A 27,632-nucleotide genomic window follows, 5' to 3' on the forward strand; every position below is an offset into this window, starting at 1 on the left:
TGAAGATTATAGAAAACATTTATTTACCACAAAGCGCTCGGTGCACACCGAGCACATGGACGCGGCTCCTGCAATCCAAGGTTAACGTTTATAGAAAGATTTAAACCCACATTCTGCAATCACAAATAAAATCTATCTTCTTAAACCCAATTTATGAAAATAATTTCCATCTCAATTTCCAGATTATTCATTCAGTCGACGTGAATATTTAACAAAGTATTAAAAAAAAATGCTAACGGAATGAAAAAAAACCCCCAAAAAACGACGAAAATCCACAAAACTTTTGAAAAAACGAGCTAAGGCTACAAAGTTAAGTCTTATACAAATATCAAGTTGAGGAATGCTGATTAAAGGTGTATAAGGCACCTGCGAGCGTGTACACACAATAGCTATGATGGTGTGTTTGTACACTTGGCAAGTTGTGTGACAACCGTCGTTGAACGGGAGAACAATCGACAAAAATGAAGGAGCAAATCCTTCATTAAAACAAGGAAAAGATGGTTTCTCTTGGGTAAAAAGTGTGTGATCAGAGTTGTTTATGGTGGAACGTACGTGGTGGTTACGAGTTTCATGGAAGTACCCTTTTGGTGGCGTTTCCTCGACTCGGCGTGCCCGTCGAATCGCGGAGGTGGCAAGCATTCCTGTAGAGCGTAGGAGGGAAAGCGAGAGGAAGATAGAGGTGCCTTTTCCTCATGGAGAATGAGTGGCTTGTTTGAAGACAAAGAGGGTTTGCCGTCATCCATTTCGTCTGAAAATATTACTGGAACGCCTTTCCTTACAAAGGAGTGTCGCTCTTCTAGGGTCATCTTGCCTTTCCGTTTGTGGCGGTAGCAAAGGCAGGCACCAATGAGCAGCAGCAGCAGCAGCAGCAAGGCAACTAAAATGAGTGGAATGATTGTGTACAGAATATTTCTGTCCTGAGTTGGCATAGCTTCTGGATGTGCGACCGATACCACGGTCGTCGGGACACCGACGGTACTCAGTGGGATGTCACGGTGCCCGACGGCCCTAAAATCGGAGTCCGCACACTTTTCCGTCCCATAGGCCTTCACTTTGACAACGTCAAACTCTGGTTTCATGCTTGCGTGAAATGACTCCCGAGGGGCTCCCCCCTCAGAGATCATCTGGTCGCATAACCGGTGTACCTCGAGCAGAGGACAAGGTTCGAGCGGTAGTGTGTTATTGCTCCACGTCACTACCACCGAACCCCGCTTGATATCCTCGATGGTTAACACGCTTGCATTTTTGCCTCCCAAGGCTGCTGTGAGTTTCTTTACAAAACGAACCTTCAAATCAAGGTCACGGGAAAAGTTTTTGAAATTATTATTCAGCTTCGTCTCAAATAAGACACTGGGATGACTTCCGTGAGGGGGACTGTGCACCACGACTTTAAACGTGCTTTCACTCGAAGCTCCAGCCTTATTGGTTGCAGTCAAAACAAACATGTGTTTTCCAATCGCAGTTTTGTTATTCGGAGGAAGCCCATACAGCATAATCTTGGAATGGTCAAGCCCCATCCACGGTCCAGAACCGTCGATGCCATCCTTGCTCGACAGCTTGAGGCGCAGTCTATCCAAAAGCCCGTCTTCCGAATCGATGAAAGTGTTTAAAGGGATCCTGTGCTCAAAATATGTACCAACGTGTACATTTAAGTACCCGATGGGTATGTGTAGCTGAGGTGGTCGATTCCCCCCCAAAACTGGCCATTCCACACTGTCATAAGGCGTTACCATGGTTTCTGTAAACCCCGGTACTGGTGGCTCTGGTGTTCTGTCTGCTGCGGATGAGCTTTCATGCTTCTTTTCTAACTCCTCAGTAACCACTGTTTTGGTAGGAAACTTCGGCATCGGTGAAATGACATCAAAGCCTGCAGAAGGTTTGCTTGGCATATCAGGTCCAGCATGCAGCAATGAGGGCCACGCCGTGGTTGGTAAAGTGGTTGTTGGCAAGAGTTGCTGACTTGCACTCCAAGCATCCGCTGCACTGTAAAAGGCGACAGATGTAGTGGCCAGAAAGGATGGAGAGATCTGTGAAGGAATGACCCGAGCCAAGGGCTCCTCCAGCTGTCTAGTCTTTGTCGGAGGAATGGCTGCAATTATGGGCGTAGGAGTCACAAAGACTTGTCGTTTGATTTTCTTCGGTCGATGAGGCTTGTGGTTAGCAACGTGCCAGCCAAGAACAGGGTACTCGAGTGCCGTTGCCATCTTCCCTTCCTTAGCCGGTTGCTGTACGGCGAGAGATGGCAACGATGCGATGTCGAGAGCACAGCCCAACTGCCAGGACAGTAGCGCTCCAACGTACTCCATCCGCCGAGCATTTCCCGGTCCCGCGAGGAACGCGCTCGTGTCGAAGAGTCGATTGTTCTGCACTGGTGACAACTTTATGTTCCGAAGCTGAACGCCAGAAAAAGGCATGACGTGCTGTAGAAGCTGTATCCGCTGTTCTCCAGACATGTCGTCTAGGTCCACGTCCACGATGACCGTCAGAGATGTAACCGCCTCTCCAACAGGACACGCAACACTGTGCCCAGAAGACATGGCAGAGTCCTCCGGTACCACTCTGATAAATAGCACCGGTTTCCCATATCCTCCATTCATCTCCAGCGGAATGCTATGAACACCGATGTCATTCTCTCGGGGATGGCCAAGGAGCACTCCCAGGTCCTCGTCCAACTTCAGCCAGGAAGGCAGGATGGTCGCCTCTTGGATCTGAAGGAAAATGAATGCTTACTCAATTGTTCAATGCAGGCTCCCTCTAGTTTTCACAATTCCAATTAAATGGATGACCATGTCATTTAAGCCCCTGTCACACCTTGACGTTTTAGCCAGCGTATGCCGACGTATGAAAAATTTGGCGAATACGCTGGCACACGTCGAATACGTTATGGGTAAGTTTTGTATACGTTAAGAGCACGCTGAAGCACGCTGGCATACGTCGTAGTACGCCGAGCTCGTCGACAAATTTTGTGCATGCACAAAATTTGTCGACGTATGCCAGCGTATGACTCACACCAGCACTCAATTTTGATACGTCGGCATACGCTGGCTAAATCGTCAAGGTGTGACATGGGCTTTAGGAAGCTATGATAAAGAGCAACTACGAAGAATGAAAATACCAGACGTGCCAGACGTGGGGAAATGAAAAGGTGGAACAAATATGACATGCATGAAAAATTACTAAATCGCAACATAATTGAACGACTTCCAATCTTGAGAGAAAGAGATCAATTTGAAGGCGATAAAAGCAAAGAAAATCAATCTCTGACATAAGTCTGGCTCGTCATAGGCTCCACGGAACGGTTTATAGAGCCATTTGTTTCTTGTTGACCAACAAGCAAACACCGATACTATCTATATACAACCACTTGTTCAGGTATTACATTTTAGGGTCACCAAAGCCTGTCGACTTGCCATTTGGTGTCTCCCTCGAAGAACAGCCGCGTAATGCTCAGATCCAGAGTGTACCATGTCCATGTTGATTTCATTTGTTCAATATGTCCCAAAGTCCTTGCAATTAGTGTAAATGTACATCAAAGTCTCGTAACATCGTCATCCTATTTGTGAGAAGTTTTATGACGTGTAGACAGTAGCTGTGTCTTTTGCATTTATACTCCCCAGATGTCCAAATCACCATGTTTCATTCATGGATGCAAATCAAGGTGTCCATTTAGCCATATTTAATCACTTTTGCTAATCCAGAACCAATGAGCACAGGAGGGTCAAACGGATAGCCACACCGGTTAAATGGGAGACCCACATATTTCTCCTGGAAGGTCGTGACGTCATTTGAGAAACAAAGACGAAATTATTACCTCCGCCACCAAAGGTGGTTGGAGGTTATGTTTTCACCCCCTGTCTGTCTGTCTGTCTGTCTGTCTGTCTGTCCGTTTGTGAACAAAATATCTCAAAAAGTTGTCGACGGATTCGGACGAAATTTGGCAGAGAAGTAGCGTATGCGAAAAGGACGAAATTATTAGATTTTGGTGAAGATCCGGATTCCGATCTGGATACTAGAATTTTTAAGTGATTCTTCACCATTGGGAGATGGGGCCAAAAACGATACATAGCAGGATATCTCAAAAAGTTGTGGATGGATTTGGACGAAACTTGGTCGACCGGTTGTGTGTGTGACAAGGACGATTCGATTCAATTTTGGTGAAGATCCAGGTTCAGCTAGTAGAATTGAAATGATTCTTCACAATTGGGAGATATGGCCAAAAATTATATACAGCAGGATATCTCAAAAAGTTGTCGACGGATTCAGACGAAATTTCGCAGTGATGTAGCGTATGCTAAAAGGACAAAATAATTAGATTTTGGTGAAGATCAGGATTTGGATCCGGATACTAGAATTTTTAAGTGATTCTTCACCATTGGGCAATAGGGCCAAAAACGATACATAGCAGGATATCTCAAAAGGTTGTGGACGGATTTGGATGAAACTTGGTGGACCGGTTGGGTGTCTGACAAGGACGATTCGCTTCAATTTTGGTGAAGATCCGGGTCCAGCTAGTAGAATTGAAATGATTCTTCACAATTGGGAGATATGGCCAAAAATTATATACAGCAGGATATCTCAAAAAGTTGTGGACGGATTTGGACGAAACTTGGTGGAGAGGTGTGTGTGTTACAAGGACTAATCGTTTCGATTTTGGTGAAGATCTGAATCGTGATTCGGCTACAATAATTATTAAATTTCTAAGTGATTCTTCACCATTGAGAGATCAGGCGAAAAGCGTTATATGACATGATATTTAAAAAAAAGTTATGGACGAGTTATGAATAAACTTGGTGGACGAGTTGGCTTGGTGACAAGAACAAGCCGATTGGATTTTGGTTCATGTCCGAATCCAGATCCGGCCTATTATCGTCCACCAAGTTTATTCATAACTCGTCCATAACTTTTTTTTAATATCATGTGGGAGAGATTATGGGGAGAAGGCAGCAAATGTGTGTGTGTGTGTGTGTGTGTGTGTGTGTGTGTGTGTGTGTGTGTGTGTGTGTGTGTGTGTGTGTGTGTGTGTGTGTGTGTATACAGGTATACATGTGTATATGTATATGCATACATACGTGTATGTATATGTATGAATATGTGTATGTGTATGTATACATGTGTATGTATATGTATGAGTGTGTGTGTATGTATACATGTGTATGTGTATATATATGTATGAGTGTGTGTGTATGTATACATGTGTATGCATATGTATGAGTGTGTGTATGTATACATGTGTATGTATATGTATGAGTGTGTGTTTATGTATACATGTGTATGTGTATGTATATGTATGAGTGTGTGTGTATGTATACATGTGTATGTATATGTATGAGTGTGTGTGTATGTATACCTGTGTATGTATATGTATGAGTGTGTGTCTGTGTATGTATGTTTGTGTGAGTGTATGTATATGTATGAATGTGTATATGTATGCATGCGTGTATGTATTTGTATGTGTGTGTATATCTATACATGCATGTATGTATATGCATGTGTGTATATGTATGTGTGTGTACACATGGATAAATCTAATGGCGTAAACCATGCTTTGTATATGGATGGTAACAAAGCGATTGACTGACAGAAAATCGTGATGAAGGTTTTGATAGTACTGTATTAGTTAGGCATCTTTGTTAAGATAGAGTGTTAAAATTGATAGATATATATATATATATATATATATATATATATACATACAAACTTTTCAGACATTCCGTTTTTATCACTTAATTATTATTTTATGACCGGGTTTCAAGTACCAGGAATGGGAAAAAAAGAAAAGAAAAAAAACGATTTGAGCTTAGATTCTACAAGTACGAAACTACTGAAATTTACAAAACCATCGATGGAATTTCAATCTAATAATTTAGAAACACAAAACGAAGAGCAAATTTATTAAAACTATAAAAACTGGAGAATGTTTTGTCTCACGACGTTCCCAAAGGTGTTGAAATATGACAAGGCACCCAGGCATGCTACGCAAAGCAACAAAGATCATACAAAGTACAAAATTAATATATATATTTTAATCAACTAGCAACGGTACCCGCCCTATGGGCGGGGCTTCAATTGGGAGGCCCAAATGAAAAGGCAAAATATCAGAAATTGAAGGTTTTTTATTTTAAACGATTCATATAAACATCCGTTGAATCATATCACACGCAAATCATCAAAATCGAAACAGTATCTTTAGAATTTCAATAAAAGCCACATCACTGTTCACATCGGTAAATATTATTCCATCGTGTTTCAAATCGTGATCGATACACTATGATCGTGATGATCGTGAATAGTGATCGATAATCGTGTTCACAATCGCTATGTCGTATGTACTCACGATACGTGTACCAAATTCCCGATACTTGTAACTGTACCAAATCAACAGTTAAAAGGATTTTGAGCCGATAGCTGTTACGGCCTTGGCAAGATCAATGGAGACAGCGATCTGTTAGCGATCGATGGAGATATGTTGCTTTCCCGGGTGCCGCACAAACGGCTGCACCGATCGCGTGGCACCCGGGAAAGCAACATCGCCACAATGAGAACAATGAACGTTATGCGAACGCAAATGTTATGCGGGAGTCCAAACCTGAAAATGCTGGAGACTAAAGCTGAAATTGGGAAAACTAAATAGCCGATTTTACTCCTGGAGATCCCAGGATTATCCACCCAAAACATCGTTGCGATCGGTTCGGTACCTTCGAACAGACAGACAGACAGACGGACGGACATTTAGTGAATTATAGTAAGATACTTCAACTATTTAAACATATGCAACTTTTGAAACGACGTAATCCTCCCCACAATGCTTGGTGCATATGCGTTGAAACCCCTCGCACGGGGTTCATCTGGGATAGCTAAACATGCTGTATGTCATGCATGCCAGATAAGGATTTTTACCTAAAATGACTCGCAAAACTTCCAAAAGAATCTGAAAATACTTGGAAACGTACTTGAAAACTTGTGGGGTTGACCTGCAAGAAAAGAATGTGCCTCTGCATAATGAAAGAGTTGTTGAACTTTCTGAACCCGCCCAAAAAGCTAATAGCTTGCAGCAGCTTCCGGTACTGCAAAATCCCACGGACGTAGACGCTCGAAGGTTTGTAGAAGGGCGCATTTTACCCAAACCTTCAACAATCGCTGCCAGTGAGTGGACTTTGAACCTTATGGAATTACCTTGTGTGAACATGGAAGGCTTGGTAATTTATTTAATTGACGTCTGCTATCAGAAAGGTGATGCCGTCATTACCAACATCCAGGCAGATTTCCCACAAGGACACACCATATCTGGTTTAGTTGCTTCTTAACACTGAGGGGAAGGTCATAGTTGGGGCTGGTCAATGCACAGGGTAAGTTTAAAATGATCTCTTGTTCTTCTCTAACGGCCACCATTATCCCACCTTTCTTGTGGGGTTGGCCGAGGGACGCTTGGTCCGAGTCTTCATGAACTGGCTGGCCAGGCCTGACATTCGACTAGTTAGGGCAGGAATTTGGTCATGGTGCCAGCAACAGCTCCCCTACTCCTCGCGAAGGGCAACATGGGATCTTTAATGTCCACCAACGAATGGTGGCAGACGGGACGCCCGTTTAACGGCCGTCCAAGGGATGGCACACATTTATGAATCGCCCTGCCTGTGAAACATTGGGATGACAGTTTATAGCTGGGTTGGGAATCAAACCCAGGCTAGACAACTTAGAGGTGAGTGTGCGTACCTCGAGGCCATCCTGTCAGCCCAGTAAATTTAAATTTAAAACGATGATATTTAAAATTAATCATGTTTGGGAGGAGGGGGTGGGAAGGTGAGCTGTATGGGCATTGAGGGCCGCTATAAATATATATTGTTTGTTTGGTTCGGGGGAGACAAGAGAAATTGTACTTTATTTTTGCATCTATTGGTAAAAGGAGAAGTGTGTGTGTGTGTGTGTGTGTGTGTGTGTGTGTGTGTGTGTGTGTGTGTGTGTGTGTGTGTGTGTGTGTTAACCATGGCCGCCACTCAATAATTGTATTGACAGGAAAAGATAGACCATTTCTCGTACTGTATTTCCTATCTTTCCCCGAGTCCAATTTGCACTCAGGAACAGAACAATTGTCAGTAACCATTTTGAAATTGCCGCTCTTTTGTCCAAATACTGAAAATTATGTTTAAAAAAAGACGATTTTAATTGCAGATTTTTGCCGGTTAAAAGTGCCCAGCGAGTCGAGAGTCACTGTAAACGCACACTCAGCGCAAGCGCAAAAGGCCTCATTTGCATTGATACACCATTTTGAAAGTCGTGTATTACAGAAAGCACACCACCTTTAGTGCACACACGTTAATGTTACCATTCCATCATGTTAGCTCTTACTTAGGGGTCCTGGTTTATTTGCATTGGGCAATAAGTGATCACCTGATACCGTTTCATCCTGACTTTTTGTGAGTTGGTGGAACTACCCCTTGGTTAATAATGTCGCGTCCCCGGGGTTAACACCCCAAGAGGACTAATGACCGGAATGAGCTTTAATTCCGAGGCATATTTCGAAGTAGGCGGGATTATTTCTGGCGTGCGTGGGAAGGTTCCAAGTCTTATCTGATCGGGAACACACGGGGTTATTCTGAACCCACAAAACAAAGAAACGAACCAGGACAACAAAAGTAAAATTTAACAAATAATGGATTTATTAAAAGTAATTGTAACCCACATAAAATGAATGTAAGGTAAAAACTATTTCCTAATTTGAGACATCTCCACTCAGACTCGTATACAAACTAGAACGGCACTCAGTAGAGAGCATACCTCCGCCTGGTTGGCCATGTCTCCCAATGATGAAGAATCACTAAAAAAAATTATAGTAGCCGGATCCGAATCCGGATCTTCACCAAAATCGAATCATTTCATCCTTGTGACATACGCTACATCTCGTCTGAATCCGTCCACAACTTTTTGAGATATTTTGTTCAAAAACAAACAAACGGACAGACAGGGATGAAAACATAACCTCCATCCACCTTTGGTGGCGGAGGTAACAATGGAATGATAAAATAAAATAAATAATGGTTCTGCCGGCCGGCCCTTAGCTGTGGTCTCAACTAGAGGCTTGACATTCGTCGCCTCCAAACCACCGCGCGGGAAACGCACAAACTGGCGCAGAGTCGCACTCCTCGATGTCCCAACGTGAGGTCCTTCTCGCGGCCGGTTCTCCTGCGAGTCCCTCTGCCGTCCCGGGGAAGCAAAACGGGAACCCAGTCCACCACCCACGCCGATTCTCTTCCTTGCGATTCCGACTGCCCCAAACCACTCTTGCTCAGTCTTTTTCCACAAGCGCACACGAGCCAAAGATGCGCCACCGCCCGCGACCAAGACTGAGAGCTAAAAATGCTGCAACCGCTCGATTCGCTGCCAGGACCAGAGAGATGCGACCACCTTCGACGAATGTCAGGACAAAGAAAAGAGACCAAATGGCGAGACTTCTTTTTCCTCCAGCTCTCGAATGTTCCACGCTGACGTCACACTGTCCAATCACAGAGCGCTACTCAATCATCACTCCATGGCTTCCGAACCAGTAACAAAGCATGGGGCGTGGCCTCCCCGTCACGAGGTTTCGGGGGGGGGGGGGGCAGGGGTGGAGTTTAATCATCGTTCGGCAATGTTCAGATGACGCCGTTCCCTTGCCGATCGGAAAATGCTGTTTCTGTCGGCCCTGGCGACATTGTGAGCGCATGGATCCATTTGTTATAGTTGTTTTACGGAGCCCTCAATTTCCTGGCTGGCCGAATGTAATAAAACCGAAGGAAAGACCGCAGGAGGCAAATTACACACTGGGGAATTAATCTTTAAGCCCTAGAATTAATTAGCACAAACCCACGCCCCCTATGGTGACACACAAACGCTACTAATACGAGCCGGCGAAGCCAAAACCTCTTGCCACTATTTTACCCATCACTGTGGCATCAGTAGGTTAGGTACTTGGTAGTACGTAGGTGTAGTAGGAACCATTTGCTGCATTCTGGATGAGATTAAAATTGATAAAATTTACTTCTTGATTAATTCGGTGAATTCCGTCTCAACTTCGGAAATTTCCGGCCGTGAAAAACTATCCCCGACGACCGCGAGATTTCTAAAAAATAATTCTTCGTCAATTTTAGAATATTTGACGCCGTTTTCAGCCTCCGAAACGCGTAATAAGCTTTAAAAAAATATTTTTCAAATGCTCGAATCTCATTGGTTCCAGTGTTTGGTGACGATTTTCGTTGAAGATAACGAGGTTGGTCTTAACGTATTTTAATTACAAATTAGAGGTGCATAAGATTGTGAATCAAACAAAGACGGGTGAAACAAACTCCTATTGAACTTTTTCACAATTGTTTTATGTAAACTTCCGCATCCGGTCGATGGCGGCCTCCATTGCGTGATTTGGTTTTAGAAATATGTTTTCAAATGCTCGAATCTCATTGGTTCCGGTGTTTGGTGACGCTTTTCGTTGAAGATAACCAGGCCCGTGCGGGCCGAGGTTGGTCTTAAAGTATTTTAATAATAAATTGGAGGTGCATAAGAATGTGAATCAAACAAAGACGGGTGAAAGAAACTCCTATTGAACGTTTTTCAATTTGTTATGCATACTTCCGCATCCGCAAGATGGCGGCCTCCATTGAGCTTCGGAATTCTCAAGCCAAGGGATACAGCATAATCTGTTTTTCGACATAATACGTACGCGTTTATTGACAACACCAGCTTCGCCGGCTATTACCCAGACAGACGGCCTACTTATGTACATCGAGATAGCTTCGCGGCATACGGAGCATGCTAATCTACACAATTCTGAACTTTAAGGTACCCCCACAAACGTAACAATAACAATAGCTGTTTGTGTAATATAAAAACTAACAATATCCTATTTTTTGGAGCATTGCGAATATTTAAATTAATATGTTCACACCAATGGGATCACAGGTAAAAGGTCATTGTAAAAAAGAGGGCACTAGATGTTTGGGAATCCATGAGTAAACTCTTTTTCTATAGGATGCCTATGGTGGTACAGTACAAGCATGTTGAGAGCACAGGTGTTTCCTGGTTAGTCAGGCGTGCTACCTTCATGCGATCCACAGCGAGCCGAAATCCCCAGTCGGCTGCAGTTGTTATCTCTTCGACGTCACTCGGCACATCGAGCCTCCGAGAAGGTTCCAGCTGCTCGAAGCCAGCAGCGACATACACCTGAGGATTCGGAAGAACATGAAGCAGCAGCAGCAGCAGGCCAGCCCGGACAAACATGGCAACAGAAGAGTATCCACGCCCGAGATTCAAATGATGTCCAACAAGTGGCCAACAAAAGGATTATACAAAAACAGCCGGATCTGCAGAGAGAAGAACAAGAAACGGTGAGATACATGTGGAACCTGAAACGCTTCAAAAGTACAAATTCAATGCAATCGGCAACATCAAATGCTGGAACATTTTTATACAGAGATGTACAACCCTAACTATGTGCAGCAATATTCACAATCAGGAGGCAATGGAAAACCTACCAATCATCTTCATGTGAGCCGAGCTTTGTCTGTAATTAAAGGATTTTAAAGTCGACATGGTGTCTGCTTTCGGACAACGATGGGCATATGGGTGAAAGGATCACTGTTGGGCCGGAAATGGGATAAATAGTCTTGGTACACACAAGTTTTGTAGTTTCCCATTTGATATTCCCATCTAAACCCATGGCTCACGGTGCTGGGATCCTGGATACAAATTACAGTGCATTCAGAAAGTATTCAGACCCCTTCACATTTTTCACATTTTGTTATGTTGCAGCCTTATGCTGAAATCGTTGAAATTCATTTTTCCCTCATCAATCTACACTCAATACCCCAAAATGACAAAGAGGAAACAGGATTTTAGAAAGTTTTGCAAATTTATTAAAAAGAAAATACTGAAATATCACATTTACATAAGTATTCAGACCCTTTGCTATGACACTTGAAATTTACCTCAGGTGCCTCCCATTTCTCTTGATCATCTTTGAGATGTTTCTACACCTTGATTGGAGTCCACCTGTGGTAAATTCAATTGATTGGACATGATTTGGAAAGGCACACACCTGTCTATATAAGGTCTCACAGCTGACAATGCATATCAGAGCAAAAACCAAGCCATGAGGTCGAAGGAACTGCCTGCAGAGCTCAGAGACAGGATTGTGTCGAGGCACAGATTTGGGGAAGCCTACAAAAAAATCTCTGCTGCATTGAAGGTTCCCAAGAGCACAGTGGCCTCCATAATTCTTAAATGGAAGAAGTTTGGAACAACCAGGACTCTTCCTAGAGCTGGCCGCCCGGACAAACTGAGCAATCGGGGGAGAAGGGCCTTGGTAAGAGAGGTGACCAAGAACCCGATGGTCACTCTGGCTGAGCTCCAGAGATCCTGTGTGGAGATGGGAGAAACTTCCAGAAGGACAACCATCACTGCAACATTCCACCGATCTGGGCTTTATGGCAGAGTGGCCAGACGGAGGCCTCTCCTCAGTGAAAGACACATGAAAGCCCGCTTGGAGTTTGCAAAAAAGCACCTAAAGGACTCTCAGACTGTGAGAAACAAGATTCTGTGGTCTGATGAAACCAAGATTGAACTGTTTGGCTTCATATCATGTGCATTGTACATATCGTGTATGCGAGGTGGGGCAAGCCGTGTACATACAAGTCGTGTATGCGCGGTGGGGCAAGCCGTGTACATACAAGTCGTGTATGCGCGGTGGGGCAAGCCGTGTACATACAAGTCGTGTATGCGCGGTGAGGCAAGCCGTGTACATACAAGTCGTGCATGCGCGGCGGGGCAAGCCGTGTACATACAAGTCGTGCATGCGCGGCGGGGCAAGCTGTGTACATACAAGTCGTGTATGCGCGGTGGAGCAAGCCGTGTACATACAAGTCGTGCATGCGCGGCGGGGCAAGCTGTGTACATACAAGTCGTGTATGCGAGGTGGGGCAAGCCATGTACATACAAGTCGTGCATGCGTGGTGGGGCAAGCTGTGTACATACAAGTCGTATATGCGGCGCGGGGCAAGCCGGGTACATACAAGTCGTGTATGCGCGGCGGGGCAAGCCGTGTACATACAAGTCGTGCATGCGCGGTGGGGCAAGCCGTGTACATACAAGTCGTGTATGCGCGGCGGGGCAAGCCGGGTACATACAAGTCGTGTATGCGTGGTGGGGCAAGCCGTGTACATACAAGTCGTGCATGCGCGGGGGGGGGGGGCAAGCTGTGTACATACAAGTCGTGTATGTGCGGTGGGGCAAGCCATGTACATACAAGTCGTGTATGCGCGGTGGGGCAAGCCGTGTACATACAAGTCGTGCATGCGCGGCGGGGCAAGCCGTGTACATACAAGTCGTGCATGCGCGGTGGGGCAAGCCGTGTACATACAAGTCGTGCATGCGCGGCGGGGCAAGCCGGGTACATACAAGTCGTGTATGCGCGGTGGGGCAAGCCGTGTACATACAAGTCGTGCATGCGCGGGGGGTGGCAAGCTGTGTACATACAAGTCGTGTATGCGCGGTGGGGCAAGCCGTGTACATACAAGTCGTGTATGCGCGGTGGGGCAAGCCGTGTACATACAAGTCGTGCATGCGCGGTGGGGCAAGCCGTGTACATACAAGTCGTGCATGCGCGGTGGGGCAAGCCGTGTACATACAAGTCGTGCATGCGCGGCGGGGCAAGCCGGGTACATACAAGTCGTGTATGCGCGGTGGGGCAAGCCATGTACATACAAGTCGTGCATGCGCGGCGGGGCAAGCCGGGTACATACAAGTCGTGTATGCGCGGTGGGGCAAGCCATGTACATACAAGTCGTGCATGCGCGGCGGGGCAAGCCGGGTACATACAAGTCGTGTATGCGCGGTGGGGCAAGCCGTGTACATACAAGTCGTGCATGCGCGGTGGGGCAAGCCGTGTACATACAAGTCGTATATGCGGCGCGGGGCAAGCCGGGTACATACAAGTCGTGTATGCGCGGCGGGGCAAGCCGTGTACATACAAGTCGTGCATGCGCGGTGGGGCAAGCCGTGTACATACAAGTCGTGTATGCGCGGTGGGGCAAGCCGTGTACATACAAGTCGTGCATGCGCGGTGGGGCAAGCTGTGTACATACAAGTCGTATATGCGGCGCGGGGCAAGCCGTGTACATACAAGTCGTGCATGCGTGGCGGGGCAAGCCGTGTACATACAAGTCGTGCATGCGCGGTGGGGCAAGCTGTGTACATACAAGTCGTATATGCGGCGCGGGGCAAGCCGGGTACATACAAGTCGTGTATGCGCAGTGGGGCAAGCCGTGTACATATAAGTCGTGCATGCGGGGCGGGGCAAGCCGTGTACATGCAAATCGTGTATACGGGGCGGGGCAAGCCGTGTACATACAAGTCGTGCATGCGCGGTGGGGCAGGCTGTGTACATACAAGTCGTGCATGCGCGGTGGGGCAAGCCGTGTACATACAAGTCGTGCATGCGCGGCGGGGCAAGCCGGGTACATACAAGTCGTGTATGCGCGGTGGGGCAAGCCGTGTACATACAAGTCGTGCATGCGCGGGGGGTGGCAAGCTGTGTACATACAAGTCGTGTATGCGCGGTGGGGCAAGCCGTGTACATACAAGTCGTGTATGCGCGGTGGGGCAAGCCGTGTACATACAAGTCGTGCATGCGCGGTGGGGCAAGCCGTGTACATACAAGTCGTGCATGCGCGGTGGGGCAAGCCGTGTACATACAAGTCGTGCATGCGCGGCGGGGCAAGCCGGGTACATACAAGTCGTGTATGCGCGGTGGGGCAAGCCATGTACATACAAGTCGTGCATGCGCGGCGGGGCAAGCCGGGTACATACAAGTCGTGTATGCGCGGTGGGGCAAGCCGTGTACATACAAGTCGTGCATGCGCGGTGGGGCAAGCCGTGTACATACAAGTCGTATATGCGGCGCGGGGCAAGCCGGGTACATACAAGTCGTGTATGCGCGGCGGGGCAAGCCGTGTACATACAAGTCGTGCATGCGCGGTGGGGCAAGCCGTGTACATACAAGTCGTGTATGCGCGGTGGGGCAAGCCGTGTACATACAAGTCGTGCATGCGCGGTGGGGCAAGCTGTGTACATACAAGTCGTATATGCGGCGCGGGGCAAGCCGTGTACATACAAGTCGTGCATGCGTGGCGGGGCAAGCCGTGTACATACAAGTCGTGCATGCGCGGTGGGGCAAGCTGTGTACATACAAGTCGTATATGCGGCGCGGGGCAAGCCGGGTACATACAAGTCGTGTATGCGCGGTGGGGCAAGCCGTGTACATATAAGTCGTGCATGCGGGGCGGGGCAAGCCGTGTACATGCAAATCGTGTATACGGGGCGGGGCAAGCCGTGTACATACAAGTCGTGCATGCGCGGTGGGGCAGGCTGTGTACATACAAGTCGTGCATGCGCGGTGGGGCAAGCCGTGTACATACAAGTCGTGCATGCGCGGCGGGGCAAGCCGGGTACATACAAGTCGTGTATGCGCGGTGGGGCAAGCCGTGTACATACAAGTCGTGCATGCGCGGGGGGTGGCAAGCTGTGTACATACAAGTCGTGTATGCGCGGTGGGGCAAGCCGTGTACATACAAGTCGTGTATGCGCGGTGGGGCAAGCCGTGTACATACAAGTCGTGCATGCGCGGTGGGGCAAGCCGTGTACATACAAGTCGTGCATGCGCGGTGGGGCAAGCCGTGTACATACAAGTCGTGCATGCGCGGCGGGGCAAGCCGGGTACATACAAGTCGTGTATGCGCGGTGGGGCAAGCCATGTACATACAAGTCGTGCATGCGCGGCGGGGCAAGCCGGGTACATACAAGTCGTGTATGCGCGGTGGGGCAAGCCGTGTACATACAAGTCGTGCATGCGCGGTGGGGCAAGCCGTGTACATACAAGTCGTATATGCGGCGCGGGGCAAGCCGGGTACATACAAGTCGTGTATGCGCGGCGGGGCAAGCCGTGTACATACAAGTCGTGCATGCGCGGTGGGGCAAGCCGTGTACATACAAGTCGTGTATGCGCGGTGGGGCAAGCCGTGTACATACAAGTCGTGCATGCGCGGTGGGGCAAGCTGTGTACATACAAGTCGTATATGCGGCGCGGGGCAAGCCGTGTACATACAAGTCGTGCATGCGTGGCGGGGCAAGCCGTGTACATACAAGTCGTGCATGCGCGGTGGGGCAAGCTGTGTACATACAAGTCGTATATGCGGCGCGGGGCAAGCCGGGTACATACAAGTCGTGTATGCGCGGTGGGGCAAGCCGTGTACATATAAGTCGTGCATGCGGGGCGGGGCAAGCCGTGTACATGCAAATCGTGTATACGGGGCGGGGCAAGCCGTGTAAATACAAGTCGTGCATGCGCGGTGGGGCAGGCTGTGTACATACAAGTCGTGCATGCGCGGTGGGGCAAGCCGTGTACATACAAGTCGTGCATGCGAGGTGAGGCAAGCCATGTACATACAAGTCGTGTATGCAGGGTGGGGCATCCTGTGTATATATATGTTGTGTATGCAGGGTGGGGCATCCTGTGTACATGCACATTATGTATGCAGAGAAGGGCGAGTGTACATGGGGCAAGCTTTCTGCATAGACGTTGTGTATGTAGGGCAAGATTTCTCCATACATGTTGTATATGCAGAGCAGGGTGAGCGCATAGGGGGCAAGCTGTGTACATACACGTCATGTATGTAGGGTGGGTCATCCTGTGTACATACATGTTGTGTATGCAGGGCGGGGCAAGCCGTGTACATGTGTATGTAGGGCTGGGCTATCCATGTACATACATGTCATATATGACAGGTAAAGCATGTGCATACACGTCATGTATGCAGGGCAGGGATTGCGTTTGCAGGGCAAGTCATGTACATACATGTGTATGCAGGGCAAGATTTGTCCATACACGTTGTATATGCAGAGCAGGGTGAGCGCACAGGGGGCAAGCCGTGTACATACACGACGTGTACATGATGCAGGACACATGGGTTGCGTACAGAACAAGTGGGGCACGCCGTCTGCACACACAGGTTCATTCACGAGCAGCAGCTGAGAAGGACGCGAAGGACAGATAGACACAGCTGTGGCCAAACAGGAACGCACGAACAATCCTCACATTGTCACAGCATAAACGACCATGACGTTGATGGGAAAACTTGGGCACAACATTCTCCAAACCAAAGCCGGCGCCAAAACAAAATCCGTTTTGAATCCACACTTTGTGAAATGGACCCGAGTGGACAGAAAGTACATTCATTGTGCGTCTGCGCGTGGAGGCAAATGTACTTGCACTTCTGGGAGAAAAGAAAGAAAAACGCGTACTCCTCGGGAGGTAATGTCGAAGCGTTGTTCAGGGCAGGTGCACGTGTTCCAAAGGGAATTCCTCAAGTCTTTGTAAATAACCACCAATTAGGAACACGCTCATGGAGCAGGGTAAACCCACAATCCTTTGAGGCAAAGGTTTCACATCCATCAAAAGGTTAAACGGTGACGGGGTCCAAACTCTCCGATCTACCAATAAGTTCAATGAGGGACAAGTCAGACACAGGAGGAATGCTGAACTCGTGCCAAACACCGAACTTTCACCCGCACTATGGAACTCGTGACTCCATGCAGTGGACAAGGGTCAGAGAAGGTCAACGTGTTGGGACAAATTTGAAAAGACAATAATTATTTATAAACTCGTTAATTCCTTGAGGAACACTGTGGGGAGTTTAAAGCGTTTCTGATGGAAGTGTACCATGTGTCAGACTCGGACAACCAGCGACAGACACGATACATCGAGCACGCCGTGATGCTGCAGGTGTACGTGTTGATGCGTTCACCTGTACTACGGTTCACCTGAGGAACGCTGCTTTGGTCACCTCCTCCACGAACCAAGAAGAAAGTTCAGAAACGACTCACTGGACAGGTACGCGATGCCACTTGTACGAGGTGAGAACTGGTGAGGAGAAGACAAGCGATGTCACAATGTGTACAGAGAGAGTGCACGCTCACAGTTGTAAAAGGCTACCTGGTGGCCTCAAGGTGTTGCCCTTTTCACCCTCAATCAAAGCCGCCAACATGGTCATTCCTTTTAGATATCCCAGTCCAAGCACTCGACCCATGATGCTGCAGGACAACAGGTTCAACCATTGTGCACCGATTGATCATGGAAGACCCACATTTGTATCATCACCTGACGGGATCGGTAGTGAAGTTTGTGCTTTAGGGTCACCATAGGGTAAAGAAAATATGGGGTAAGGGAGTGGGGGGGGGGGGGGGGGGACCAACCGAGCCAGCCCCACATTCCTGAGAGGACTTATCTCACCGATTCACCGCACATTCCAGGTCATGCAGGCGCAGGAAGCGTCATAGACAAAACATTGCTGTGGTCACGTTGGACTAGCACACGAAAGGTAAATCGCTAAGGTCTTCCACTCCAGGTGCGTCTCGTTTGACAACACAAATCGTTGGGAAATCAGGAATGGAGTTAAGGAGATATCACACACAGGCACGCACACAAGTACGTGGACACACACACACACACACACACAAGTGCACACACATACACACACACACACACACACACACACACACACACACACACACACACACACACACACACACACACACACACACACACACACACACACACACACAAGGACACAGACACACACAAGAACATACACACACACACAAGGACACACACACACACAAGGACACACAAGGACACACACACACAGACACAAGGACACACACACACACAAAGGACACACACACACACACACAGACACACACACACACAGACACAAGGACACACACACAAGGACACACACACACACACACACACACACACACACACGGCATCTGCCCTCCCTCATTCCCCCCAAATAAATGAAGCAAGGGATGGATATGTTATAGGGGGAAGATGTGCAGAAAATGTAAAAAAAGAGGGGTGGGGAGAAGTATGAGAGAGGGCAAAATCAAGGGGAAAAAGGTTTGAGTGGGGTTGGGGTGGGGAGAAGTATGAAAGAGGGCAAAATCAAGGGGGAAAAGGTTCAAGAGGGGTTGGGGTGGGGAGAAGTGTGAGAGGGCAAAATAAAGGGGAAAAGGTTTGAGTGGGGTTGGGGGAAGTATGAAAGAGGGCAAAATCAAGGGGGGAAAAGGTTTGAGTGGGTTTGGGATGGGGAGAAGTGTGAGAGGGCAAAATAAAGGGGAAAAAATGTTTGAGTGGGGTTGGGATGGGGAGAAGTATGAAAGAGGGCAAAATCAAGGGGGAAAAAGGTTTGAGTGGGTTTGGGATGGGGAGAAGTATGAAAGAGGGCAAAATCAAGGGGGGAAAAGGTTTGAGTGGGTTTGGGATGGGGAGAAGTATGAAAGAGGGCAAAATCAAGGGGGGAAACGGTTTGAGTGGGTTTGGGGTCGGGAGAAGTATGAAAGAGGGCAAAATCAAGGGGGAAAAAGGTTTGAGTGGGTTTGGGATGGGGAGAAGTATGAAAGAGGGCAAAATCAAGGGGAAAAAGGTTTGAGTGGGTTTGGGATGGGGAGAAGTATGAAAGAGGGCAAAATCAAGGGGAAAAAGGTTTGAGTGGGTTTGGGATGGGGAGAAGTATGAAAGAGGGCAACATCAAGGGGGGAAAAGGTTTGAGTGGGGTTGGGGTGGGGATAAGTATGAAAGAGGGTAAAATCAAGGGGGGAAAGGTTTGAGTGGGGTTGGGGTGGGGAAAAGTATGGGCGAGGGCAAAATCAAGGGGAAAAATGTTTGAGTGGGGTTGGGGTGGGGAGAAGTACAAGAGAGGGCAAAAGCAAGGGGGAAAAAGGTTCGAGTGGGGTTGGGTGGGGAGAAGTATGAAAGAGGGCAAAATCAAGGGGGGAAAAGGTTCGAGTGGGGTTGGGGTGGGGAGAAGTATGAAAGAGGGCAAAATCAAGGGGGAAAAAGGTTTGCGTGGGGTTGGGAGAAGGAAGTATGAAAGAGAGGGCAAAATCAAGGGGGAAAAAGGTTTGAGTGGGTTTGGGATGGGGAGAAGTATGAAAGAGGGCAAAATCAAGGGGGGAAAGGTTCAAGAGGGGTTGGGGTGGGGAGAAGTGTGAGAGGGCAAAATAAAGGGGAAAAAATGTTTGAGTGGGGTTGGGATGGGGAGAAGTATGAAAGAGGGCAAAATCAAGGGGGAAAAAGGTTTGAGTGGGTTTGGGATGGGGAGAAGTATGAAAGAGGGCAAAATCAAGGGGGGAAAAGGTTTGAGTGGGTTTGGGATGGGGAGAAGTATGAAAGAGGGCAAAATCAAGGGGGGAAACGGTTTGAGTGGGTTTGGGGTCAGGAGAAGTATGAAAGAGGGCAAAATCAAGGGGGAAAAAGGTTTGAGTGGGTTTGGGATGGGGAGAAGTATGAAAGAGGGCAAAATCAAGGGGAAAAAGGTTTGAGTGGGTTTGGGATGGGGAGAAGTATGAAAGAGGGCAACATCAAGGGGGGAAAAGGTTTGAGTGGGGTTGGGGTGGGGATAAGTATGAAAGAGGGTAAAATCAAGGGGGGAAAGGTTTGAGTGGGGTTGGGGTGGGGAAAAGTATGGGCGAGGGCAAAATCGAGGGGAAAAATGTTTGAGTGGGGTTGGGGTGGGGAGAAGTACAAGAGAGGGCAAAAGCAAGGGGGAAAAAGGTTCGAGTGGGGTTGGGTGGGGAGAAGTATGAAAGAGGGCAAAATCAAGGGGGGAAAAGGTTCGAGTGGGGTTGGGGTGGGGAGAAGTATGAAAGAGGGCAAAATCAAGGGGGAAAAAGGTTTGCGTGGGGTTGGGAGAAGTATGAAAGAGAGGGCAAAATCAAGGGGGAAAAAGGTTTGAGTGGGGTTGGGGTGGGGAGAAGTATGAGAGAGGGCAAAATCAAGGGGGAAAAAGGTTTGAGTGGGGTTGGGGTGGGGAGAAGTATGAGAGAGGGCAAAATCGAGGAAATAAAAGATAGAGTGGGATTGGGGTGGGAAAGGCCGACCAGGTGTCCTGTATTTTACGGGATCGTCCTGTTTTTGTTTTTTTACTCAAATGTCCCATGTCCCGTTTCAAACCTTCCCGGGACGCCATTTGTCCCATATCTTTCGTCCTCTGAGCAATATTTGAAAAGGGAAAGGAAAGGCGGCATGCAGCGCTGGTGCGTACGCTTCCATCATGGCAACAATATGCCATAAATAACTAATAAGGCCAAGCAGCAGCCGGAAATGAAACACTGTCAATCCTGTCATGACGTCATGCGACTCATAACATGGGACTGGGAGTGATGAAACTTTGAAGGGCAAAGTTCACTGAAAAAGAGGGGGGGGGGGGGGGAAGACGTGTCTTTCGTGACGAATGCCTGCTTTCCACCATTTATGACCGATTGATGAAGGATACTGAAAATTGTCATGGAGCTGACTGTACAGTTACAGTATGTTTGCGGAGTTTCTCCATCTCCCACAGTCTCTATGATCAATATTGCATTTGCTTACCAATATTGAAGGATGTTGATCAAGATTAAACGGTTTCAGAAAAATGGAAGCAGGTATTTGCAGCAAGCAAGGAGTTGAGAAATCTGTACATTCTGATTTCATTTGCCTTGAGCATAATACCCCCATGTTCATGTTGAGTTCATGTTGTTGTGAGTGATGTTCATGTCGTTCATGTTGAGTGAGTGTTCCCACGAATGGGACGGAAGTGGGCGGTTGTAGGAGCTGGTGTAGCGTTGATCTCATGAAAGCTGAACTTCAGAGGTATAACATGCAATGTCCACGTGGCATGTAGCGATTTCATGGCCTTTGCCAAATCTAAGCCTAGTCTGCTTAGAGCTGCAGCATCAAAAGCAAAGTTTAAGAAATAAATGGAAGTACACAACACACAAGCCCTGCACAATCGATCTGATAGACATCCCGTGTTGTGCTTGAGCAATCGTTCAATTTACCTTTAGGCCTGGTTACGAGTTATGCTTGAATGTTTTGTCATGTTGCAATTGCACTCTGAAACCTCGAGAAAATAGTGATGCCTGGTGGTCTTGTTCTGTATTTTGTCAAAAAGCAACAAATGTACTTCGAGCTGTAATTGTTTTTCATTTAAAAGTTTCACCCTCAAAAGTTTGAATCCACTTAAACAAAGTAATATTGTTTGTACGTTTCACACAATAACCTGTGCATTCACATTGGGGCCGATGACAGTACAATGGGCAACGGGGCCGACAGCAGCCCGCTTGACCCATGCCTGAGTGTCCCGTATTTTTATTTCCTCGTACCTGGTCACCCTGGGATGGGGAGAGGTATGACAGAGGGCAAAATCAAGGAAACAAGCGTTACGCCTAGGTCCCCCGTCGGTGAAGTGATGCGAGTTGACAAAGTGGAAGACGCAAGGCGGCCATCTTGGATTTTGACGTGGCGACCCAATTTTCAATAGCGTTCTTCCTTATGCGTAGACACACCCACACACCAGATTAGAAGTTGGTACTTCGCTTATTTTTCAAGATATTCAGCTCACAAGGTTCAGACATACATGGCATCAGACATACATGGCGGCGGCCATCTTGGATTTTGACGTGGGTTGCACCCACACACCAAATTCGAATGCGGTCCTTCGCTTACGCACACACGCACGCACGCACGCACGGATGGACACACGGATGGAGGGGAAAACCATAGTCCCCCTTTCGCTCCGCGGTGCGACGGGGGACAAAAAGTTAGAGTGTGGTTGGGGTGGGGAGAAGAATGAGAGAGGGCAAAATCAAGGGGGGAAAAGATTTGTGTGGGGTTGGGGTGGGGAGAAGAATGAGAGCGGGCAAAATCAAGGGGGAAAAAGTTAGAGTGTGGTTGGGGTGGGGAGAAGAATGAGAGAGGGCAAAATCAAGGGGGGAAAAGATTTGAGTGGGGTTGTGGTGGGGAGAAGAATGAGAGCGGGCAAAATCAAGGGGGAAAAAGATTTGTGTGGGGTTGGGGTGGGGAGAAGAATGAGAGAGGGCAAAATCAAGGGGGGAAAAGATTTGTGTGGGGTTGGGGTGGGGAGAAGAATGAGAGCGGGCAAAATCAAGGGGGGAAAAGATTTGTGTGGGGTTGGGGTGGGGAGAAGAATGAGAGAGGGCAAAATCAAGGGGGGAAAAGATTTGTGTGGGGTTGGGGTGAGGAGAAGAATGAGAGCGGGCAAAATCAAGGGGGAAAAAGTTAGAGTGTGGTTGGGGTGGGGAGAAGAATGAGAGGGCAAAATCAAGGGGGAAAAAGATTTGAGTGGGGTTGTGGTGGGGAGAAGAATGAGAGCGGGCAAAATCAAGGGGGAAAAAGATTTGAGTGGAGTTGGGGTGGGGAGAAGAATGAGAGCGGGCAAAATCAAGGAAAAAAGTTAGAGTGGGTTTGGGGTTGGGGACAAGAACATTGATGGGATTGCAGAGTTAAATGGTTGGGGTGGTGAGAAAGTAATGGGTGAAGTTAAACAAGGAAAAACTTAGATTGTGGATGGGGATGGGAGAGTGATGGTTAAAATGTGGGGGGTGGGAGGGTGAAGTGGGGCAGAGGTGAAGTGGAGAGGATGAGGGGTGAAGTGGGGGAGAGGTGAAGTGGAGGGGATGAGGGGTGAAGTGGGGGAGAGGTAAAGTGGAGGGGATGAAGGGTGAAGTGGGGGAGAGGTGAAGTGGAGGGGATGAGGGTTGAGGTGGAGGAGAGGTGAATTGGAGGAGTGAAGTGGAGGGGATGAGGGGTGAAGTGGGGGAGACGTGAAGTGGAGGGGAGAAGTGGAGGGGTGATGTGGAGGGGATTAGGGGTGAGGTGGAGGAGAGGTGAAGTGGAGGGGTGAAGTGGAGGGGATGAAGGGTGAGGTGGAGGACAGGTGAAGTGGAAGGGTGAAGTGGAGGGGATGAGGGGTGTAGTGGGGATGAGGGGTGTAGTGGGGGAGAGGTGAAGTGGAGGGGATGAGGGGTGAAGTGGAGTGGATGAGGGGTGAAGTGGGGGAGAGTTGAAGTGGAGGGGTGAGGTGGAGGAGAGGTGAAGTGGAGGGGTGAAATGGAGGGGATGAGGGGTGAGGTGGAGGAGAGGTGAAGTGGAGGAGAAGTGAAGTGCAGGGGATGAGGGGTGAAGTGGGGGAGAGGTGAAGTGGAGGGGATGAAGGGTGAGGTGGAGGAGAGGTGAAGTGGAGGGGTGAAGTGGAGGGGATGAGGTGTGAAGTGGGGGAGAGGTGAAGTGGAGGGGATGAGGTGTGAGGTGGAGGAGCCAAAGGCTGAAGTGGAGTGAGCGAGGGAGTGAAATGGGTGAGAGATGAAGTGGAGTGGAGGGGGAAAGGGTAAAATGGGAGGCCAAAATGGGAGGTTAAATAAGGAGGGTGAAAATGCGGAAGGAAATGGGGGTGCACAATGATCAATATTTTTACACTGAGGGAGAGAGAAATAAGGGGAAAGAACATGCAAAAGGAACGGTGTATAGTAAGTGCAGAGGTAAATGGAAGTTCCACCCAAGTCCCAAAGAGAGGACGTGTGATATCACACACACACACACACACACACACACACACACACACACACACACACACACACACACACACACACACACACACACACACACACACACACACACACACACACACACCTATATACACACACGCAGACAGACACACTCCTATATACCGACACACTCTCACACACACACCTATATATACAGAGACACACACACCTATATATACAGACACACACACCTATATATACAGACACACACACACACACCTATATAAACAGACACACACACTCACCTATATACACAGACACACACACTCACCTATATACACAGACACACACACTCACCTATATACACAGACACACACTCACCTATATACACACACACTCACCTATATACACACACACTCACCTATATACACACACACTCACCTATATACACACACACTCACCTATATACACACACACTCACCTATATACACACACACACTACAAGTACAATGCAATGCAATGCAAGACACGCATGTCCCAGCGTTTAAACGATCCGGTGTAAGTCCACGAACACTCAGAGAACACACAAAGTGACCGAAACGACATCCCGCCAAAGACCCTCGGCCGGTCGTGGTCATGAGCACCGGTCGAACTCGAGCACAAAAAGTTTGACTTACTTTGCCTTGTCCCGTGCCCGACACGGCCGCCCGTTAGGAATCCGTGCACGGCGCCGATTGGCACTGAGCGGCGCCGACGCTCGACGCGAATACTGAACCTTTGTTTGTTCACCGGTCATTCCCTGCACCGCACCAGTCACCACCAAACCACCCCCGTCACCGTCACCATCACAACCACAACCACCCCCATCAGCACCACAATCAGTCCATCACCAAACCACCCCCACCCCATCACATCACATTACCATCATCATCGTCCCGCCCCCTTCACGCCAAAGGATCAGCCTGTTGATGTTAACCCCGCCTACTTTCACGTGCATTCCAGTGAGGCCACGCCCATCCGCGCCTTCCAAACTCCGGGCGACATTAATCCGGGGCTGACAGGACATCTGAGCCTGAGGTAACCAAGGAATTCCCTTTAATCTGTCTAGTCTGGCTTCGATTCCCGACCTAACTAGCAGCACATCTGAGGTAACCAAGGAATTCCCTTTAATCTGTCTAGTCTGGCTTCGATTCCCGACCTAACTAGCAGCACATCTGAGGTAACCAAGGAATTCCCTTTAATCTGTCTAGTCTGGCTTCGATACCCGACCTCACTAGCAGCACATCTGAGGTAACCAAGGAATTCCCTTTAATCTGTCTCGTCTGGCTTCGATTCCCGACCGAACTAGCAACACATCTGAGGTAACCAAGGAATTCCCTTTAATCTGTCTAGTCTGGCTTCGATACCCGACCTCACTAGCAGCACATCTGAGGTAACCAAGGAATTCCCTTTAATCTGTCTAGTCTGGCTTCGATTCCCGACCTAACTAGCAACACATCTGAGGTAACCAAGGAATTCCCTTTAATCTGTCTAGTCTGGCTTCGATTCCCGACCTAACTAGCAACACATCTGAGGTAACCAAGGAATTCCCTTTAATCTGTCTAGTCTGGCTTCGATTCCCGACCTAACTAGCAACACATCTGAGGTAACCAAGGAATTCCCTTTAATCTGTCTAGTCTGGCTTCGATTCCCGACCTAACTAGCAACACATCTGAGGTAACCAAGGAATTCCCTTTAATCTGTCTAGTCTGGCTTCGATTCCCGACCTAACTAGCAACACATCTGAGGTAACCAAGGAATTCCCTTTAATCTGTCTCGTCTGGCTTCGATTCCCGACCTAACTAGCAGCACATCTGAGGTAACAAAGGAATGCCCTTTAATCTGTCTAGTCTGGCTTTGATCACTGACCTAACTAGCAACACATCTGAGGTAACCAAGGAATTCCCTTTTATCTGTCTAGTCTGGCTTTGATCACTGACCTAACTAGCAACACATCTGAGGTAACCAAGGAATTCCCTTTTATCTGTCTCGTCTGGCTTCGATCACTGACCTATCTAGCAACACATCTGAGGTAACCAAGGAATTCCCTTTCATCTGTCTAGTCTGGCTTCGATTACCGACCTAACTAGCAACACATCTGAGGTAACCAAGGAATTCCCTTTTATCTGTCTCGTCTGGCTTCGATCACTGACCTATCTAGCAACACATCTGAGGTAACCAAGGAATTCCCTTTCATCTGTCTAGTCTGGCTTCGATTACCGACCTATCTAGCAAGACATCTGAGGTAACCAAGGAATTCCCTTTAATCTGTCTCGTCTGGCTTCGATACCCGACCGAACTAGCAACACATCTGAGGTAACCAAGGAATTCCCTTTAATCTGTCTAGTCTGGCTTCGATACCCGACCTCACTAGCAGCACATCTGAGGTAACCAAGGAATTCCCTTTAATCTGTCTCGTCTGGCTTCGATTCCCGACCTAACTAGCAGCACATCTGAGGTAACCAAGGAATTCCCTTTAATCTGTCTAGTCTGGCTTCGATTACCGACCTATCTAGCAAGACATCTGAGGTAACCAAGGAATTCCGTTTCCTCTGTCCAGTCTGACTTCGATTCCCGACCTAACTAGCAACACATCTGAGGTAACCGAGGAATTCCCTTTGATCTGTAGAGTCTGGGTTCGATTCCCGACCTAACTAGCAGCACATCTGAGGTAACCAAGGAATTCCCTTTGATCTGTAGAGTCTGGGTTCGATTCCCGACCTAACTAGCAAGACATCTGAGGTAACCAAGGAATTCCGTTTCCTCTGTCCAGTCTGACTTCGATTCCCGACCTAACTAGCAACACATCTGAGGTAACCAAGGAATTCCCTTTCGTCTGTCGAGTCTGGGTTTGATTCCTGACCCCAACTATAAAATTATCACATTGGTAATAAATTATATCAGCACGATCAGTATGAGCGAGAGTTGAAACAATGAGCATCTTCCAGATAGACAAAGTCACTTGCTCCGTGTTCATCAGCAATGATTACTGGGAGGAGGACGTCAAAAATCCAATGTGCAATGAATGTATTTTGCAAGCAGAGGAACTTGTGTTCCCGTAAACTGTCTGAATTGTACATTCCTGGTCTAACTATGTCTTGGATTGGAAGTAGAACAAGTAGCTGCAGCTTCACCTGGCGGGGACAATCATGGGACTTGCACCGCAATGCGGGCCATGCCAAAGGGTGTAA

The 27,632-nt window shown here is 48.0% G+C and overlaps 1 protein-coding gene across 9 annotated transcripts; it reads right to left on the bottom strand.

Annotated features, from left to right (window-relative positions):
• LOC137425681 (dystroglycan 1) lies at positions 1-25,391 on the bottom strand. 9 transcript variants are annotated; one of them, XM_078776974.1, is made up of 5 exons: positions 25,325-25,391; positions 18,011-18,108; positions 17,839-17,938; positions 11,065-11,327; positions 1-2,708 (listed from the first exon to the last, which is right to left on the bottom strand). In XM_078776974.1, exons 4-5 carry the CDS (start codon positions 11,242-11,244, stop codon positions 537-539), a joined length of 2,352 nt encoding a protein of 783 aa, XP_078633100.1. In that variant the 5' UTR covers positions 11,245-11,327; positions 17,839-17,938; positions 18,011-18,108; positions 25,325-25,391; the 3' UTR covers positions 1-536. The 9 variants fall into 9 exon arrangements, with proteins under 9 accessions (XP_078633100.1, XP_067970444.2, XP_078633099.1 ...); XM_068114343.2 differs by having other exon boundaries at positions 25,080-25,338; XM_078776973.1 differs by having other exon boundaries at positions 18,011-18,175; positions 25,080-25,337.
• Positions 25,392-27,632: the final 2,241 nt, after the last annotated feature.

Source organism: Myxine glutinosa, chromosome 4, assembly GCF_964187855.1.
Source record: "Myxine glutinosa chromosome 4, kmMyxGlut1.1, whole genome shotgun sequence".
Lineage (NCBI taxonomy): Eukaryota > Metazoa > Chordata > Myxini > Myxiniformes > Myxinidae > Myxine > Myxine glutinosa.

What these genes read in the sequence shown, in the direction of transcription:
- LOC137425681 (XM_078776974.1), bottom strand. Translation starts at nt 11,244, where the DNA reads ATGTTTGTCCGGGCTGGCCTGCTGCTGCTGCTGCTTCATGTTCTTCCG. An exon ending in TCGCTGTGGATCGCATGAAG is followed by an intron (nt 2,709 to 11,064) that starts GTAGCACGCCTG and finishes ATTTTCCTTCAG; the next exon opens with ATCCAAGAGGCGACCATCCT.